At 41.8% G+C, this 21187-nt stretch overlaps 1 protein-coding gene across 20 annotated transcripts in view; it reads left to right on the top strand.

Annotated features, from left to right (window-relative positions):
* Positions 1–21187, top strand: part of LOC113158762 (ankyrin-3-like) — a 119923-nt gene that overhangs the window by 87937 nt on the left and 10799 nt on the right. For 13 of the 20 annotated variants that reach the window (XM_026354942.1, XM_026354943.1, XM_026354954.1 and 10 more), the window contains 13 exons: positions 3544–3646; positions 4986–5095; positions 5895–5927; positions 6827–7051; positions 7148–7302; positions 7433–7644; positions 7765–7972; positions 8299–8395; positions 9056–9284; positions 9464–9589; positions 9748–9870; positions 10399–10425; positions 11868–11949. In XM_026354942.1, the coding sequence (XP_026210727.1) occupies positions 3544–3646; positions 4986–5095; positions 5895–5927; positions 6827–7051; positions 7148–7302; positions 7433–7644; positions 7765–7972; positions 8299–8395; positions 9056–9284; positions 9464–9589; positions 9748–9870; positions 10399–10425; positions 11868–11949 (1730 nt within the window). The remainder of the gene's footprint in view (positions 1–3543; positions 3647–4985; positions 5096–5894; positions 5928–6826; positions 7052–7147; positions 7303–7432; positions 7645–7764; positions 7973–8298; positions 8396–9055; positions 9285–9463; positions 9590–9747; positions 9871–10398; positions 10426–11867; positions 11950–21187) is intronic. The other 7 variants (XM_026354949.1, XM_026354955.1, XM_026354952.1 and 4 more) reach the window with 5 other exon arrangements.

Raw genomic sequence — 21187 nt, forward strand, 5'->3', positions numbered from 1 at the left:
GCCAGAGCAACAGTAATAGAGTAATTGATTGGTTATAGGCATTTCATCTCTGTTATCTCTGTTACAGCAGTGTAATTGTAATACATGACAGGCACAAGAGGGGCCTACAAATCTGCAGTATCCAGATGTATTATTTTTATTGCCATAGTTAATATTAGTAACAAGCAGTGTATGTTACTGGTATAATATGTTTCACTTAAGAAGAATCAACCGCAGGATCACTTTAGAAATAAATTATGAGAGGCACCACCACATACATGAAATTATGACTACATGCATACACCCTTTAGTTGCAGTAATCAAATATAGCAGCACGTTTTCTTTCTTTCTTCACTGAATCTTACTGTAATTACTGGCACATTTACTCTTGTATCATAGTTTTCTTTACGTACAATTTTCAGGAATTTGTACTACTTACTTTAGTATTTCCATTATATGTTAGTATTTCTCTCCTATATTTTTTTCAACAACTTAGTAGGCTAAGTAAGCTCTATCTTTAGATAACAGAACTAATAACATTGAAAAGGCAGGGCATTTAAATTCATAAAAATATTTTCTTCTATTAAAAGTTGTTAGAACATCAACAGCAACATGAAATGAATAAAATGAACCATTATCAGACTTCATATAATAGCATATGTAAAGTGTAAAACCCTGTGACTGTGTTTCTGTAGTATAAGAAGTTTAGGTGAAGTGATTGTGGTGTTGGGAGGGGTCATGAGGGAGGAGTCAGGAGAAATTAGTACAGTAACCCTTCGAGGACGTTAGGTGGCGCTGGAGAGCATACATTTTGCGGTAATTATGGTATGCAATAGGTGGCGATAGAGAGCACAAAGTGTGTGTATGCAAGATATGGTTTACACATACACACAACTATTTTGACTCAGTTTACTATTTTTTTGAGGACCTCTCTGAAACTTTGAGGGAAGCATAAAAACAGCCTCTGGAAGTCATTATAGTGAAAAAAAAGTGAGGACCGGCCTAAATGTCCTCACTTTGTAAAAATGTCCTCACTCCAAAGGTTTAAATTTCACTATAGTCCTCACAACGATGGCCATACAAACACACACACACACACACACACACACACACACACACACACACACACACAGGCACACACACACTCATGTAAACCAAGAAACATTTGTGCCTAGTCATAGCAGGCAACCATGCAAAAGCAGAGCATCAATGTCATATGGATAAAAAGAAAGCCACATCATGCTTGAATGTCTTCAAAATGCTTTGCTTTTCACTCTTCTGTTTTGTTCTTTTCCTTGTTTCCCTGCACACTGTCCCTCCCTCTAGCCCTAGAATCAGGTAAGAAAAGAGTAGTAGCTGTAGTAGCATTAGGCAACATTAGCTGTGATTGGTGTACTGCCCCATGTTCCCCAACTACTGTTTAACCCCAACCCTACACCTTTAAAACTTCTAACCCAACCACAAGTCGTCCATTGTACGTTAACGTCCGGTGTTGCTGTTCCTCTGCTCGTGGTCACACATTTGTCCCTTTGTTGCTGTTCTGTGTTGTATTTTGAGATCACACCTCCATTTAAGCTGATCACCATGCAGGTCATTTTACTTTCTGTCTCACAAAAATCCTCATATCTGCAAAATGAAGGTGCATTTATTTTTTTGCTGCAGGTGTGGAAAAGAGGCTACATTGCTGGAAATGAGAAAATAAAAGGCAGCACTTTCCTTCAGTTTGAGCAAACTAATTCCCTCACTTTTTGATGTGGCTTGTTCTTAAGTGATACTTTATTTATTTATTTGTTTATTTATTGTGTCACCAAGTGTAACTTCCAGGGATCGAACACATCACTTTATTAAGTGACTGGATCATGGTTTGCAGAGATGGAAACTTTGCAACCTGAGATTACTCAGGAATTATGTCCAGCATTTAGAAATCCCTAATACATATCAAGAATAGACACTCAGTCACACATACACTGATGTGTATACACACACTCACACACGCTCACGTGGATGCACAGTGACTTAAACAATTGTCTCTTTGAGTCCACACAGATGCCTTCCTAGAAACATAGGACTGTTGGTAGATACATGGACAGCAGAGACAAAATGGCTCGTATGATTGATCAACATTAAAATAAATGCAACTGAGAAGGATAGGGAAACAGCATGACAAAGTGTTCCATAGAGTAAATAGTAGAATAAACTCTTCAGTAGAGTCAACATGACTCTGAAATGTCGATAGAGAGAGAAAGAGATATGGGAGGGTATTACCAAGAAGAATGCTGGGAAAGAAGATATACAGAAGCAAATGGAAAGTGTGTATGTTTGAGGAGAGGACGGTGGACAGAATGAGAAAGAGGAGCAAGCTGTGAAGAACAAATGGGGTCTTGGGTGAGAGCAGAGGGGAGGAAAGGTGGTGGGGGGGGGTCGTGCAATGCTGCCATGCCAGCAAGTTGATTCAGGCCGCGCAGAGTTGCTTGGTAACTTCGATGGTAGGATAGGCAGGCTGGGCTGAATAAAGGGCTTCTCTCTGTGCTGAATAGTGTGCCCATTCAAACACGCTGAGCTCTGCATTTTCTCACCCTCGCTCACCCGTCCTTCCCCCCCCCCTCTTCACATTTACACACACGCTACATCAATGCACATTTACAGTTCACTGAGAAAATAAGGCACAAAGTTAACTCATTTCCCCTCATAAAGTCCCTTTATGGTGCACCAACATATAGAAGCACGCTCATTGTATGCGTTAGTTACCCGCGTATGCACACAGGCGCACAGACTTTACACTGACATTTCGGATGGGATTTGATCATTCTGCATTCATCAGATCCCTCTGGCAAAAACAGCACAAGAAAGAAGCCTTGGGAGGAATCCACAGCACTGCATTGAGCTCGAGAGGCTGCAAAAATAGACACACATTGCTGTACGTGCAGCCATAAAGCAGACTGCAGCAGGGCAGACGGAGAAGACCAGTTTTCCTTTCGTACTTGTCTTCTCAGAGACAGATAGAAGGTCTAGGTCAGCTGTTAATCTTAGAATAAAGTCATCTTTGAGCTCAAATAGGATTGAACAGTGTGAAACTCTGATTCCTTTTGCTGTCATTAATACAAGATCTGCACAGAGACTTTTTGTGGTTTTCAGACACTCACCTGCCAGACAGGTGCACACGCACACAGTCCACTAACCTGTCATAATTCATCATCTAGACACACATAGCGTAGTTACATCTGTGCTCATGTTGTACACTAACTACACCTTCATATGGAAATGATGGAAACAGTCATCTTTCAGTGTTCTGCTCGTCCTCTTTCCTTCTATCTTTCAATGCAAACAAAGTGACCTCACTCTCATTTCCATCTCTGAATAACCTGCTGCAGTATCTTGTCCTTGCTCAACTGCAGACTCTTCCACCTCTCTCTATTTTCCACTGGACTTTCTTGTCCACTAAGTAAAAAAAGCTGGTTCCCTGGAGGTTGCATGTAGTAATGGATTCCTTGCCTTTTGCTTGTTGTGTTCCCCTGCCCGTCATTTGTTGTTGCCCGCGGCTCTGGGTTGCGTGGTAACATGTAGCCTCCGCTCCTTCAGTTCGGATAGGTCCAACACGCTCAACCGGAGCTCGTTTGCAAGGGACAGTATGATGATTGAGGAGATTCTGGCTCCCACAAAGGACACGGTAAGACCCTTTTTTTGGTATACTCATTATCTTTCTCCACAGTTTCTTTCCCTTCTCACCCTCTGTATCCAGCCCTTTATTCTTTATTCAGTCTGTGTTCACATTTTCCTTCCTTGATATTTTCAGCTGTTTGTTTTCAAGCTGTTCTTCATCGAATTCCCTGATGCATCTCTTATTGTCTTTGGCACTTGCCTCTCTTTCTGTCAGTGTTGAAAATACAGACTGTGTAGAACAGGGAGCAGGGTAGCTTTACTTGTCTTTCACAAAGGTCATAACAGAAACAGCATTAAGTATATCTCTGCTTTAGTGCTGAGGGTGAGTGTATAGTCTCTCGACTAAGAGTTTTTTCAAACCTAAGGGCTTTTCGAGGCCTCCCTTTGCTTTCTCATGGAAAACCACAGTGCTCTGCAGAACTCAACCTGCCTGTGCAGTGTTTGGTGGTCAGGTCAAAAACAGAAACTCTTACAGTATTTGTATTACAACCTGAAGATCACATATTATACTTAAAAATACACACGTACTTACTTTGGTTTTCTAAATGTGTATTAATCACGCAATCATTTTGCACCATTATACTATTATTTAGGTGAAGTTTCAGTTATAATTAGAGTGATCGCCTGAATTTTGATGCCTACATCATAGCTCCAACCCACCAGGATCATGTTTTCTTTTGGGGAAATTGGATTCTTTAGTGAAACAAAGCACCATAAATAAATTTGCTTGGATCACCCAGTGTGACTTCTGAAATGCCTCTCTTCTATCCATAAGCCTCAGAGTGTCTGCAAAGACATTTCCTACTTGGTTGATCCTCTTAATAAGGTATAAAATGTTCATGGATGTCTGACTCATTTGTCACTTATTAGTCAGTGTGTCACAGTAATTGAGCGCCCACTTCTCCTGAGTTTCGATCTGCATGTATTTGTTTGTTTTGGGTCCATGCCATTCTCATCTCATTCATTGGTGCTTGTCTGTGTTTAGCAAACGGACATTGCCATGCAACTTTCAGCACGCACAAGTATCCAGGATTCAGTGTTTACAAACAGTACATACTATTAAAGCTGATTGTCATTTTCTTAGTTTAAATTAGAGTTTGAAGTTGTGTTTAGAGGTTTTCATTGTATTGCAACTGCAAACTTACAGTATCACATTTGCTGCACGTTGTTTGCTATTTATTGTCATTTTGTCGTGATTGTGGCGAGAATGTGGATGGATATGGTAACAGATCCTCATCTTTGTTCATCTCACTCCTCTTTTACATTACTTTCTGTCACCTAAATCCTAATATCTTATCTCTTCTTCCTCGTATCTTCACCTGCATCTTTGAATCCTCTTCCGCCAGCATCTGGCTGTGACCAGAGACTACAGCTCAGAGTGTATGCGGCGCTACAGCTGGACTCCAGACACCATGGATCACAGCCACAACACTGTGTCCAGTCCCATTCACTCTGGGTAAGAACAACTGTACAGTTTCATCCAATATGTCAAGAATGGTTTAGGACACATTCACACACATAAACTATGTGTACACATGTGAACACTCACATATCTATAGCAAAAATCACACATTTTATATGCCCACTGCACAAAACTGTTCTATTGCCTTTTGTTCTCCCTCTAAGAGTCAATATTCAGCAAACCCTGCACCACTGATGCAGACAAGGTGCAGAGCTGTGGGATTCCTGCAGTGCTACTACAGTACACTTTACATTAATGCAACAAAAGACACAGTTCCTCCCCTAAAGCTCTCATATCATACCATAAATCTAGAGACACGGTCCAGAAGTCACCCCCACATGCTCTGTTTCTGTCATCGCAGAAACAAAGTGCAGTTCTGTGTGAGCTCATGTATTTCATTTGGATAAACTGATAAGATTTTACTTTCATGCCATTCACATACTTTGAATATATGATGTTATAAAATGTCTGCTATATATAAACAGGGCTCTCTTAGCCCAGAATGTTATTTCTAATTTCTTTGGTGTCATGCTCAGAAATTAAATCCTGGGATCTGTCGTGTTCACTTTTGGTCTTCATTTCTATTTTTGACTCACTGTTACACCTTTTGTGTTTGTCTGACTATTTATATATCATTTTATTCTTTGTAGCTGTGCCTTCAGTGTGTTTAGTTTGATTGTTCTTACATCTTCAGTAGTCATTACAGATCCCAACAGTGGTTGTGAAACTGTGATACTAAAACAAGGTTCTGGGGGTTTGCCTCCTGCATTGTCTCCATGTGTTTATTTTGCAGCTTCTCCTCCCCGCTCCCTCAGTATGACTCCAGGTGATGACTGAGTTCACTGCTTTCACCCATGATGCCGCAGTGATGTCACTCACTCCGCCACCTCTTTCTCGCTGTCCTCTCGCCACTCTCTCTCTCTCTCTCTCTCTCTCTCCTGTTCTTAGCCTCCTCTACTCTTCCAGTCTGTGCTCGTCTCATCCGTATGGTCTGGTGTTTCATTTGCACTGCCTAGATATTAGAAGTGTTCAACCAACATCTTTGGGAGTGTTTCATCGATCATTCTCTCATAGTACATAAACCTTCCTCAAAGGCTTCCAGGGGTTCAGCTATTTACAACATACAGTTTAGAAGATCAGACATACTGTACATAACACCAGAAATGTAAAGAGAAGACACACATTTGACTTTACACCTTTTATGCATACACCCTGCTCCAACCTCACTCTTTCCTTGCACCAACCAGTATATTAATGGATGCCAAAACCTGGGCTTAGTTTGAAGAATTGAACACATATATTATTCACATTTACCCTAAGTTGGTGAAACGTCTGTGGAGGTGTTTAATATTTGATCACTGAATGCTGCTTGAGAGAAGCTGAAACTTTGGCACCGATCTCACCTTCAGCCTCAGAACTGGAAACTAAACTTTCTGCAGCCTCATTAGCACCGTGTTTAGTTTCAGCCATTGTTTAATGTTCTAAATTCAGGTAGGTGAAGGTGAAAATTGCCAACTTTCAGATCTCAAAGCATCTTTTTTCTATTGTTCTGTCTCTTGGTCTTTATTTGTGTTATTTTATCTCTCTTCCTTACTTTGTTTGGGTGTACAGTGATCACAGCATGGGAATCGTCCTCCTCACTTGTGTCCGTGGTATGGCTTCTGTCTAGCTGTCTGTGTTTTTTTTTTTTTTCCTCCCCTAACTTTGTTCTTTTCTTTCTTGCAGGTTCTTGGTCAGCTTCATGGTGGATGCCCGTGGTGGCTCCATGAGAGGCAGCCGCCACAATGGCATGCGCATCATCATCCCTCCCAGAAAGTGCACAGCACCCACACGCATCACCTGTCGCCTGGCTAAAAGGCACAAGCTAGCCTACCCCCCACCCATGGTGGAGGGAGAGGGCCTTGTCAGCCGGCTGGTGGAGGTTGGACCGGCTGGTGCTCAGTTCCTTGGGTAGGATGTCTGGGACTTTCTTCATCCTTTGTTTATTAGATGCAGTGTTCTGCCTCTAAACAAATCAATGTTTTAATATTAATTTTGCTCTTTCAGCCCAGTGATTGTGGAGATCCCTCATTTTGGTTCCATGCGGGGGAAAGAGAGGGAGCTGATTGTTTTGAGGAGCGACAATGGTGATACATGGAAAGAGCACCAGTCTGATGTCAGACCAGAAGACCTCACTGATCTTCTCACTGGGATGGATGAAGGTAAAGGAAAGGTTATCAATCACAGCCCAAGACTACAAAGACAGATCATTTAAAACAAAATTCTTTGTTTAGGAAAAAGAAAACGACTATTAAATATTACTTCACATCACAAAACGATAATTTCTTTTAGAGCTGGACAGCCCTGCTGAGTTGGAGAAGAAGCGCATCTGCAGAATAGTCACCAGTGATTTCCCCCAGTATTTTGCTGTGGTGTCACGGATCAAGCAGGAGTCCAACCACATGGGACCTGATGGAGGTGTCCTGTCCTGCAGCACTGTGCACATGGTCCAGGCCTCATTCCCACAAGGGGCACTAACTAAGAAGATCCGTGTTGGCCTGCAGGTACAGGAGAACTCCGTGACTGTGATTTTTTTAAATTGCAAACATTTTCCACTTTTTATATAACAAACAAACATTAATTTTGTATCTTTGCTCTATTTGTTATCCATTGTTTCTGCTTAGGCTCAGCCTGTGCCAGATGACATGGTCAGGGCGGTCCTTGGGAACAGAGCCACTTTCAGCCCCATCGTCACAGTCGAGCCCAGGAGGAGGAAGTTCCACAAACCGATCACTATGACAATCCCTGTCCCACCTAGATCTGCAGAAGGCCACCCGAGTGGCCACAGAGGCGACTCTGCACCCTGTCTGCGTCTCCTGTGCAGCATCACGGGTAAGTAGACTTCTATTCAAATCGCCTCTGATAGTCTAGCAGCTAGACTCTAGCTTTTGGTTTATGTGGCATGTCATTGTAGGCATAGATGCAAATAAAATGTGATGTCAGATATATTTTTCAATACATGAAACAGAGTTGAGAAATCAGAGTCACAGTGAATTGAATAGCCGTGGGCACTTTAAGCCTCCTTTGATGTCAAAAGCCACTGGTCGATAGAGAGAAGATGAAGAACTGAGGAGATAAAAGGATAGGAATTATTAAAGCGAAAACACTGGCTCAGCTGTAAAGACTGTGAGCTCATCTTTTGGCCCTGTTTCATGCAGGAGGGACGTCCCCTGCCCAGTGGGAGGACATCACAGGGACCACACCACTGTCCTTTGTAACTGATTGTGTCTCCTTCACCACAAATGTGTCGGCCAGGTGAGTCACACATGTATACACACAGTGCACTAGCACACTATACACAGCTGAAGAGAATAAATACAAAGAAAACAGTTTTGAATGTTATAGTAAATTAATGCTCACATATCTTATTTGATACTCAGGCCTAAGTATATGAATTGTAGAATTACAATGTTAAAATGCAAACAAAAGAACTGCTAGTAAATTCAAAAGGCCTTTAATTTTCTATTTTGATTAATATAGCACTACTGTATATACTCAGTTATGTAGATAATCAAAAAGAAAATGTATATTTAACTATGTGGGTATGAAAGTAATAAATTATTTATTATGTGTTGCTGCTTTTTGTAGGATTTACAATTTATTACTATAGTTTTTTTTTACAGTTTTGTGACATTTGTGTCAACCAAATGATTAATAAAGAAAATAACTAAGAGATTAATTAATAATAAAACAAAATAGTTACTGGCAACAAGTAAATCCAAAGCCCTTTTATTTTGCTGCCACTTCTTTGTATGACATAAACACTTTTCTTTTTTGTCCATACACATACACACACCTAAGTTGATGGTCACCTAATTAAGTTGCTGAACTTACCTCAACCAGTTTCGTAGCCAAATTGCATGTGGTAACTTCTTTTTCCTCTCCTCTCCTCTCCCCCTTTCGATCTCCCCCCAGGTTCTGGCTCGCAGACTGTCACCAGATTCCTGAGACGGTGAGTCTAGCGTCTCAGTTATACCGGGAGCTGATCTGCGTGCCGTACCTGGCCAAGTTTGTGGTGTTCGCCAAGATGAACGATGCCGTCGAGGCTCGACTGCGTTGTTTCTGCATGACAGACGACAAAGTGGACAAGACCCTTGAGCAACAAGAGAACTTTGAGGAGGTGGCTCGGAGCAAAGACATTGAGGTGGGCTTGTATGTTCATGTGAACTGGCAAACACTGTACAGCTAGAAGAAAGTCTAATAATAAACAAACGGACGTGTAAATGAATTCACTCCATTTTATGTTGTTAAAACGCAATGTCTGTCAGTTTCATTAAGTCTGTTTAAGCCATGATGCTACATTTGGTCAATAAACTTCTCTAGGTTCTCGAGGGCAAGCCTATCCATGTGGACTGCTATGGCAACCTGTCCCCACTCACCAAAAGTGGCCAGCAGTTAGTCTTTAATTTCTACTCCTTCAAGGAAAACAGACTTCCGTTCAATGTGAAGGTATAATATTTTCGTCTTGTCTCTCCTCTCTCCTCTAACTATCTTGGCCTCCTTTGCTTTTGAGAATGTTTAATAGATTTATTTAGTAAAAAAAAAAGGTTTTTAAGGTCAACATATAATGTAATATTTTAACCTATAATGATTGCTCTCTACCACAGATCAGAGATTTGGGCCAGGAGCCATGTGGTCGTCTCTCCTTCCTGAAAGAGCCCAAAACTACCAAAGGCCTTCCACAAATGGCCATATGCAACTTGAATATCACACTGCCAACCCACAAGAAGGTAGGATCCACCATGTTTGGACAGTTCATTCCCTTAGGCCATATCATATCATCTACATTTAAATGACACAGGGAAACAGGAAGCAATGTGGTTCTGACATCAAGAGGAGCCAGTATGTTCATTTGGTATAGAGATGACTGCCTGTTGCTTGTGTCTTTTATTAGTGTTAAAGCCTGTGCCAGCCATAGGACCCCACAGCGTACACATGCAGCCACACATGCACATTGTTGTTTGTTATTTTGCTTGGCTCCCTGTGGGTACATAATGATATTGCAACAAATGACACTTGTCATTGGTTTGTTTGTTGTGGTGTTGATTGATCACAAAAACTGTAATTATTTTGCTTTTGCTTTTTTTTTTTTTTTTTTTTTATTAATCCCATAGATTTTTTCTGATGCCTTATGTTGTTTTTGCTGCTCCATTTTCATCCCCTGAATTTTATTTCCACCTCCCCCGCTCACTATAACTTCCCTGCTCTCCATTCTGTCATCTCTCTCCTCTCCTGCAATGCATCTTGGAATACCACAGGACATGGAGTCTGATCCTGATGATGAGGTAAACAGATTCTTCATCATCACATGGAACTGCTTCTTCTTTGTCGTCCTTTCTGTTTGCTTTACTGCAGATGCTGTAATAAGTACGCGCGTTGCAAATATTTTGTCTCTGCACAGTACATGTGTGTGAAAGATGCTTCTGGTTGCACTTTTTTTTACACAGCGAAGTCATTGCTGACGTTACTTCTTGCAGTGCATGAGTGGAAATGGCAATTGTTTTAATCAGCAAGGATTTATTTATTGTTGTCTTCATCCAAAATCCAGTGGTGCCAATTGCTGTGCCACACTTTGGCTTGTTTTTCATCTCTATCTTCCTATTCATACATGTTCAACAGGAAATCACCATGTCTCCATCCTTACTATTAACTCATAGGAAGCTTCTCACAGGACTATGGTATCTTCAGCTAAAATGAAACCTTAAGTCTTATCATTTGTCCACTTAATTGTTGTTTTGTTGTATTTGGGGTTTCCCCTTGTCCATTGTGTATATCCGAATACCAACACTCAGCTGCATGCCAAAACATTTATAAGAGTTCAGTCAAAAGAAGGTTAGGCTTTTATGTTTTAGTATTTACATTACAAGTTATTACCATGTATGTTATATTCACTCTACACTAAATAAATATAGCAACCCACCTGCCAGACAGAATGTTGAAAGTGGACAATTCAGCAGCCAGATTATTAAATACACCTTATGTTCAATAATGCCATTTTAGCGTTTTAGCATTTATATTTATTCTAACCATAAAGTGCCACGCAACACAAATACAGTACGATTACTGTAATACAGCATGGTTTAGTTTGTCATAGTTCCAAAACCCGCTAGTGATTGGCTGCGAAGAGAACAAACTCTGGTCACTGACATACATAGATATACTAGACAGATAGTCATCATACCGACTTCTCAACCGTTGCTTTTTACCTTGTTAGACAAAGGGCATACTAGTATTTACCTTAATGCTGTAAGATGGCAAATACTGAACATCACAAAATGTAGGATTTTCCAAGATGAACGGTATTCCTGGAGACAGTGCTAAATATCGTATCGCTGCCCTAATTTTTAAATTGACAAAATTACTACCACAGTGTCATTTTAATATGGTGTACGCTGATCTGAGGAAGTCCCCTTACAGTGGGACGAGATTCTCTGCGTGCTTACCACTTACTTTAATAGGCTAAACAGACAGTTGTGTGAGTGAAGATGTGCACAGAAACAGTCCAATACTCTCCAGGGTGCACGCAAAAGTAAACCTGCAGTTCCTTCTTGTGCCAGTACTAACAGCATGTACTGATTCACTAAAAACAGGACAGACCCATGCACTGCGGTATCTTAACATTTACTAGTTAATATTAATATTTAGACCAAATTCTAATAGAGTAGAGCCACATTTCATCATATTCTTTATGTTAAAGCATCTTTTGTTCTTTTTTGTTTGTTTCCAGACTGAAAAGCCAGAACGACGTCATACCTTTGCCTCCTTAGCTTTGCGTAAGCGCTACAGCTATTTGACCGACCCAGCAGCGAGTGAGTTTCCCATTTTTACTTACATGAGATTTTAGATACTTATGTAATTTTAATCGGTTTTACTGCATTAAGGTCCCTATATGCAGTGTACACTTTGCTTCATATAAATCATCAATCATTCTCTTGACACATATTCTTCTCAGCTGTCATTCATTAAACATTTGCATGGTTTACTGTGTGTTATGCTTTGCTTACCCATCCCATGTTGACAAAAGTCTCCCTGTTTCAACATTTTTATTTTTTTGTTATTTTGCATTTGTGGAAACACTGGGAATCTATGTCTGTCTGTTCATTTATCATTTGATCAAAAAAAAATGTTTCAATTCATGTTGAATAAAAGTATTCTTTTGAATTGTTCTCATTCTTAGTGGCCATTTCACTCTTATTGGCTTTATGATTGTGTGTGGCTGTGTATATTAATGTGATAACAGGTTGCACTTTACATTAACTCAATTTAGAAGTTATTTTAGAGCAAACATGATATTTTTGCAGCCATTATGTTTTTAGGTGCAGTTCTCATACTGTACTTCGTATGAGGGTGAGGCACAACGTTTGAGGTCTTTTCGTGGTTTGTTTTATTATTTAGTATTTGATGAGACTAAAAACAGAGACCATCCAAATATAACTTAAACAACAGTGCATACTGGATATATGGTCATGAATGGCTGTTATGTTTTTGTAAAGTGCAACCTCATATTTTGTTTTAGGTCATGACCAAACAAGTGATATTTTTTTCATTAATGGTATACACTTGTGGGGTCATCTCTGGCATTGAAAATGAGCCAAATGAAAGGATAAACACATGTCAATGAAACATGTACAGTAAAAGGCACTGTTGCAAGGAGGCACATAGATTAAGCACATCAAAAGTCAATGGAATTGTATAAACAGTTTATGTATTTTTTGTTATCATGCCATTTTTTGTCACCTCTGCCATATGTCAAACACTTTTGTTTTGTACATACTTCTTTATCAGGTGTACTGTATTTTGTCCATACTTACTGATTTTAGGCCATCACTTTGTCATATCATCCAGTGTTTTTGAATAGGAGTTTTTAATTACAAGTGAATGCATTATGTTTGATGGATAATGCAGTTTCTGACTGATTCAAATTTCTCTTTCTGGTTTTTATGTTTTATTTCAAATTATTTTATGTTACATTTTATGTTTATTTTCTTATTGTTTTTGGTTTAATTTATTGTTGAAGAAACAACTGATCGAAGTACACCGAGAACACAGCCTTCTAGCTACCCTCACAAACCTGTCTTTTCAACGAGATCTTATCAGGCGTGGTCGCCTGTTCCTGTCGCCGTCCCTGGCCAAGCCAAGTCTGGGTTTGGCTCCCTCTCCAGTTCGTCATCCAATACGCCCTCTACCTCTCCATTAAAGTCTGTCTGGTCCATCAACTCTGCCTCACCAATCAAGACCAACTTTCCTGGATCGCCTGGCTCTTCTGTTAAGTCAGTTAATGACATGGCCTCTCCCATCCGTTCTTACAGAACTATCTCCTCTCCTATAAAAACTGTAGTCCAGCAAGCCCAGTACCCAGTCCAGGTCAGTCCATTGGCCTCACCAGGAAAAAGTGCCGCAGACCCCATATCTATGAAAGGACTGGCAGCAATGTCTGCTAGGACCTCCCCTATAACTGTCTCTGGTGGAGGAAGTGCCCTTCTTGAGAGAACATCAATAGGCTTGACCCCACCAACCTCTCCCAAGTCTTCTTTGACTATGTTCAGTTCCCCTCTGCCATACAAGACCGTTATGGGCGGCTCCAGTGGCACAGCATCTTCCTCCTCACCCATAAAAACAGTCCCTGGTCTCTCCTCTGTGCGTTCCTTTGCATCAGATGTCACTGGCCCTGCAAGAAACTTGTTTTCCTCTCTCTCATCACCACTTAAATCTAACACTTCTCCAAGTGCTGCAGCTCTAATCAATGGAACTGTGTCACCTACACCATACAACTCACAATCTCCAACCTCTCTCCTTACCACCAGTCTACAAGAGAGAATACAAGCAACCACCAATGCTGCAACCACAAGTGTAAATGCAGCTTTTGATGAGGTTGAAAAAACATTTAATTCCTGTTCTGCAGGCTATGGCACCTTAAAGTCCTTGTCCTCCTCTGCATCCTCCTCGTATCAGTCCATTAGATCATCAGCTTCTAGTTCCCTTTATGCCTCTCTACGATCCCCTCCAAATGCCACCACTGCTGTAACATCCAGTACAATGACTGTTCCAGTATATTCTGTTATAAATGTGCTGCCAGAGCCCCAGTTTAAAAAGTTACCTGAGGTGTCGAAGTCAGCTGCTGCCCTTCTGTCCCCACGGAAGACTGGGCCTGTGGAGGTGAATGCTCAGATGCATTCCTCGTTTGCTAGAACTCTTTCCCCTATCAAGGCGCCCCTTTTTTCTGCTGGCCTAAAATCAAACAATACATCACCACTATCATCCAGCCAAGAGATTCTGAAGGATGTAGCTGAAATGAAAGAGGATTTGATAAGGATGTCAGCTATTTTGCAGACAGACCCAAATTCCACAGCCAATAAAGGATTTCAGTCTGATTCTCCTAAAGAGGCTAAGATGGAGGACGAGGAGCCATATAGGATTGTGGAAAAGGTGAAGCAGGATTTAGTAAAAGTGAGTGAAATCCTTACAAAAGATACTGGGAAGGACAGTAGGATTTCCCAAGCAAGGGATTGTTTGGATGATATACACTTCTCAAAAGTCCAAGTTGAACAACCACCAAGCAACTGGAGCTATCCTCCTAGATATGAGACTGTGGTTCCTCAAGCAAAAGCAAAAACAATACCAGATAGAGATTTCAATCTCTCCAAAGTGGTTGACTACCTTGCCAATGATGTGGGTAGCAGCTCTTTCTCCAAAATGCATGACACAAAGCATAAAGCTGAGGAGGGCAAGAAAGAAGGAGAGGGAAAGGAAAAGCAGAAACGTGTCCTAAAACCCACCATAGCTGTTCAGGAGCATAAACTCAAAATGCCTCCAACAAACATGCGTTCTTCACCTTCAGACAAAGAAATTAGTAAAGTTGCAGATGCACTTTTTGGAGTAGACACTGTCCTAGAATCTCCTGATGACATCTCACATGAACAGGATAAAAGTCCTCTCTCAGACAGTGGCTTTGAGACTAGGAGTGAACGGACACCCTCTGCCCCTCAGAGTGCAGAAGGCATGGGCCCCAAGGCCCTTTTTCAGGATATCCCAATCCCCCCTGTGATCACTGAGACAAGAACTGAAGTTGTCCATGTGATCAGGAGCTATGAACCCCCAGAGGATAGCAAACAATCCATAATGGAGGATGCAAATCCTGTCAGATATATTGATTCAGATTCTAAAGGACATCTGAATCAAGCTACATCAACTCCAGAACAGAATAAATGCTATTCAATAAAGGTCAGCCCTGATGAGGATCCAATGGGAAAAGGAATGAGGGTAAAGGAAGAGACTCATATTACTACTACTACAAGGATGGTCTACCACAAGCCAGGTAGCAAAGAAGCAGCTACAGAGAGGTGTGAAGAAACTATGTCTGTGCATGACATAATGAAAGCTTTTCAGTCAGGCAAGGACCCATCTAGGGAGCTTGCTGGATTGTTTGAACACAAGTCTGTCAATGAAGAAACCTCACAAAGAGTTCTTGAGGACATCAACTCCAAACCTAAGGTTGAAAGAATAATTGAGGTTCACATTGAAAAAGGCAATAAATCAGAACCAACAGAGGTCATCATTAGAGAGACAAAAAACCATGCAGAGAAGGAACTGTATTACTACCCAGGGAATAGACAGGAAGAAGAGGAGTCTGAGGAATCACTTCCAGTCTACCTGGATTCCCCTAGAGTGAACACACCGATGTCACAGGAGGAAGATAGTCGTCCTAGTTCAGCACAGCTAATGGGAGATGATTCTTACAAAACACTAAAGTTACTCAGCCAGCAATCTGTAGAGTACAATGAGGATGAATCATCAGACCTTAGGGGGGAATCTTATAATTTTGCAGAGAAAATGTTGCTCTCTGAGAAATTTGACCAGTCTCATTCCGACACTGAGGAATATCTGAGAGACAGGTCTCGCTTCCACTCACCAGACAGAAGCAGTCATAGTGAAGGTAGATCAGTTGGGCCAAGGACAGAATATGTCTTTAGGTCATCAAGAAATGTGTTTGATAAATCTGGAAGAATGGCCAATGTTGATGATAACTTTGACAAACTAACACTTTTGCAGTATTCTTCTGAGCCTGGTAGCCCAAAGCAGTCTGTTTGGATGCGTGTGCCAGATGACACACAGATAAAGGAGAGAGAGCAGATTATGTATGAGGACAGAGTGGATAGAACTGTAAAGGAGGCAGAGGAAAAGCTCAGTGAGGTATCTCAATTCTTTCGTGACAAAACAGAACAGCTAAATGATGAACTCTCATCTCCAGAAAAGAAATCTCGCAGGCCAGATTTCAGAGAATCACGATCAGGGCCAAGTTCTACACATAGTAGTCCAGAGAGGTCAGTTCATAGGAATGGGGGTAGTGGGGAAGAGTGGAGCAGGGACAGACTTAGAGATAGGTTCAGCTCCAGTGACAGGAAATGTGCCAGCTTACCTAGTAGTCCAGAGAGGAGAGTATTGCAGCAGTACAGTGATTCGGACCCAAGAAAACAAGAAAATCGGAAATCACAGGGAAGCACAGGTGAAAGTCCTAAACCTTTTCAAATGTCCTCCTCGAAAGTTAGTGCAGTAAGGCTAAAATTTGAGCAAGAGGCGCAAAGGCAAGATATGAGTTCTCAGAGTGGCCAAAATTCTAATCCTCCTATACGGAAACTTCAGGAAAGTAAGCTACCTGTGTATCAGATGTTTGGTGGTTCAGATATTCCCAAAACACCAGACAGTCCGGGAAATAAGAGGAGAGGTCTAGATGGTGAATCAAGTAAGTTCTCACCCAAACATGAGACCGGTGGAAAAGACCAGGAGGAGAAAAAGTTATTTAAAACATGGGACAGCCAAGGCTATGGAAGCTCTAAATCCCAGTCTCCTAAGCTATCTCATTCTTTAATCCATGAATCTATGAAAGATGGCAATACTAGTGATTCCCAAAGACAGGAAACGACCAAGAAAATAATCTACACAGAATTTGTTGTCCGAGAAGGTTCGGGTGGCAATGACAGTCTAAAAAAAAACTCGGAATCACAAATTCCTGTTAGAAAGCCATTTAATTTCTCAGAAAATCAAAAATCCACCTCTTTAAAATTAGATGCCTCTGTTGAACCACACGAGAAAGCAGGGTCTCATATACCTACTTTATCTAGGAACCGGTTACACAGTAGTTCTGAATCCAACAAGTCTACTCGTGGATCATCAATAGGAAAATCCACAGACTCATCAGACAGTAGCCAGTCAAATGTAGTGTGTAATGGTGTTGATATTGACCAACTAGAGTATTTGGATCAAGTCACTCCTGTAGTCGTCACGGAGGGTTTCAAAGATATTAAACCCTTACCTGTGTATGTTAGCATCCAAGTAGGAAAGCAATATGAGAAAGAAACAGCCTCAGGACAGCTGGGAACAACATACAAAAAAATTGTAAGCCATGAGAGTAGGACAGTGCATGAGACTAGGGGTGCATTTTACACTGTCAAACAAAAGCAGTCTCCATCTCCTCAAGGAAGTCCAGAAGATGACACTCTAGAACAAGTGACATTCATGGACAGCTCGGGGAAAAGTCCTGTTACTCCTGAGGCCCCCAGCTCAGAGGACGCGAGTTTGACCTCAAGAACACCAGACTCTGTGATAGGTTTCATGCCTAGCATGCCGAGCCCTATTCCAGAGGAGTCTGAGGAGGAAGAAGGGAAGACGTTCATTTATAGGGAGCCCTCAAAGGAAAAATCTAAGTCAGCTTCTTCAGAGAATTACACAAAAAAACATGAAGCAGAGAGGCAGAAGTCAAAGGAAAAAAGAGTGGCTTACATAGAGTTTCCACCTCCTCCTCCTTTAGAGGCAGAGCAGTCTGTCCCTGACAAAAGGGGGTCACACGTTTCTTCTGAGGCAGACACAGAGATGATGGAGGTGAACCTCCAGGAGGAGCATGATAGGCATCTCTTGGCTGAGCCAATCATCAGGGTACAGCCTCCATCTCCTATTCCTCCTGGAGCTGATAACAGTGACTCAAGTGATGATGAATCTGTCTTCCATCCGATCCCAGTCAAAAAGTACACATTTAAAATGAAAGAAGAAGGAGAGAAACGTTCCAAGCACAAAAAAGAGAAAAATGGAAATAATAAAGAAACGGGCATTAATGGTGTAGTAAAAGGGGAGGATGCTGACTTTGAACAAAATGGCAATGATCAGTCAATCACTGACTGCTCCATAGCAACCACTGCTGAGTTCTCCCATGACACAGATGCAACTGAAATAGACTCTTTAGATGGATATGACCTTCAGGATGAGGATGATGGACTGAGCGAGGACCCTAAAACTTCAAGTCTGTCTAATGATGGGAAAACAGCTGACCGCTCATTTAGTCAGTCCAAGCTTGAAGTGATAGAAGAAGAGAAATGCGAGGAAGGAGGGGATAATGCAAAGACTAAAACAAGCACATCGTCACTGAAAAACAGTGGAGATGAAAAAGATTATACTCTCGAAGGAAGACATCCAGATAGACAGGGCTTTGGAGACAATTACTTTGGCTACCAACTTGAAGAGGAGCTGAATTCAACCTTTAAAACTGTTGCTACTAAGGGCCTGGACTTTGACCCTTGGTCCACCAAAGCTGGAGATAATGAGGGCGTTTTTGAGTCCAAAACAAAAGAGGATGACCAAAAGCCCTTTGGTCTGTCGGTGGAAGACAAATCACAAGCTACAACACCTGACACAACCCCTGCTCGAACACCGACTGATGAGAGTACACCGACTAGTGAGCCTAACCCCTTCCCTTTCCACGAAGGGAAGATGTTTGAGATGACCCGCAGTGGTGCTATTGACATGAGCAAGCGGGACTTTGTTGAAGAGAGGCTTCAGTTTTTCCAGATTGGTGAGCATTCCTCTGACCCTAAAACAGGGGAAAAGGGGAGAGGGGGCAAGGTCCTTGGGGTAATTTCCTCTCAGTCAAAAACAGGGGAGATGGCCACAGTAGATGGCATGGTGAAGGTTATAGATACTACCACAAACAGCAGCACTACACCAACAACACCAGCAGCAAAAACAACAAAATGCAGCCCTGCACAGCCTGGCAGTGACACTGGCTATACCAGTACCGATGCCCTCGCCTGTGAAGCCATAGCTGAGACGGCCTCTTCATGCACAATCACAGCCTCTAAAGTTGATCCCAAATTACGCACTCCTATAAAAATGGGCATAGCGGCTTCCATTACTGTAAAAAAAGACTCAGGAGATCTCAGTGATTGTAAAGCTGAGATGTCAGCGGGTCAGATGGTGCCAGAATATATCAGTATAGAGGGTCAGTGTACAGAGAGTCAGTCTAGCAGCCACACTGAACCCAAGGTGGAAAGAAGAGATTACCCTTCAGAAAACTGCAACAACAACAATAATCTTGAATCCTCCAGTGTTCAGGCCAACTATATTCAGTGTGGTAGTGTGGTGTTTAATTTACAATCCTCCTCTGAGCCCACCCTCCAAAAAGCTAGTAGAATAGAAACACTAGGCTGTAGGGATTTAGAAGAGAAAGTGGATGTACACATCAGCAGTCAAGTACAAGAACAGAAAAGTGAAACAACTAAAGAAGGTGAAGTGAAACAGCCCAAGTCTAGGCTTCCAGTTAAAGCATCAGGGTGGTCATTTGCTGCACAGGGGACAGCAATAGGCAAACAGAAGCCTAAACAAGCAGTGAAAGTTGAGGTCAGAAAAAGAGGAGAGCCAGCCATAGCCAAAGTAGAGCCTAGGTCTAGAATACCAATAAAGGATGTTAAAAAGAGCAGCCCTGCAGCCACAGCTAGCTCAGTTGTTTCAGTTCGGGTTACCTCACAACCCACAAGGGCACTGGACACAGAGAGAGCCGCCATACAGTTGCCCTCAAGGTTACCACTAAAGGACAGGCATCAGGTCAGCAATGTCACAAGTGAAGCAGCAGGTAGACAGGAAAACCCTAGTGAGGTTTGTAAGCGCACCATTGAATATTTTAAAGGCATTAGCGGGGAGACGCTAAAGTTGGTGGACTACCTGTCAGACGAGGAGAAAAAGACGCAGACAGAGCAGTCGGAGGAAGACAGCACCTCCCGGAGCACCTCTCTGTCGGACGCCTCCCAGCCTTCCCAGCCCTCCCGCTCATCCAGGTCTGGTAGAGGTTCGAGGGCTGAGGCCGGGGCCGCGTCCGTAAGGGCAAAGGTGGCGGCGACGGACAGGGCCTCCGGCAGTGAGAGGAGCAGGAGGAGTAGGCGGACTGGTGGGAAGGAGGGCAGTCAGGGACTCACAGGGTCTCGAACGCCTCCCATCGCGGAGATCAAGCCTAGTTTGTAAAACTTTCACACTATGTTTAAAATACATCTCTATATTTCTATATTTCACTGTTAGTTGCATGACATCGTTGTGATCGTTTAATGGATTGACTGGAATGCCTGTGGCGTGTTTACATATTATCTTCAGAACAGTAGCTGTCATTTAAATTTATTTTTTGTCATTGATGTACTGTGTACTGTATTGTCCTTGTTGCAAGATTCTCTCTCCTCTCTTCCCTTCTTTCAACCCTTTTTAACCCTCAAATGGCAGTGTGAGCATGCCAGTAGTAGTGACTGGTCCACTGGCACAACCCTCCCTTGTTTGACAACTCCTTGATCTGTCTTGTCTGTCTGTGCAGGGTGGCTACTGAGTTATTTTAGTAGTCTGTTCTTACAGAGTTATTCATGCTATCTAATGTCATTTTAACTCACTAGTCTTAGTCAAAAACACACAAAAGTGCATGTTTGCATTTTTAGATTCTAACATAGATTTTTTTCCCACCTAGATTTGTAGAACTATAAGTCTGTTGTTAAGAGTCATGTTATGCTTTGTTTTGTGTGGTTCTCATGACAGTTGCTGCCTGCTTAGAGGATACATACCACAAACAGTCACAGAGCACCACATACTCTACGAACATATTTAAGTTGCCCATAATGTCTCAAGTGTGAAATATCCTTTTCTTGCCATGGCGGAGTAATAACATAATATTAACCCAAAATAACCCACACTATTTTACAACCACAGTAATATTGTGACCAATTTAATAAATATATCTTTGGTTGTAAG

This window comes from Anabas testudineus, chromosome 15 (genome assembly GCF_900324465.2).
Source record: "Anabas testudineus chromosome 15, fAnaTes1.2, whole genome shotgun sequence".
NCBI lineage: Eukaryota > Metazoa > Chordata > Actinopteri > Anabantiformes > Anabantidae > Anabas > Anabas testudineus.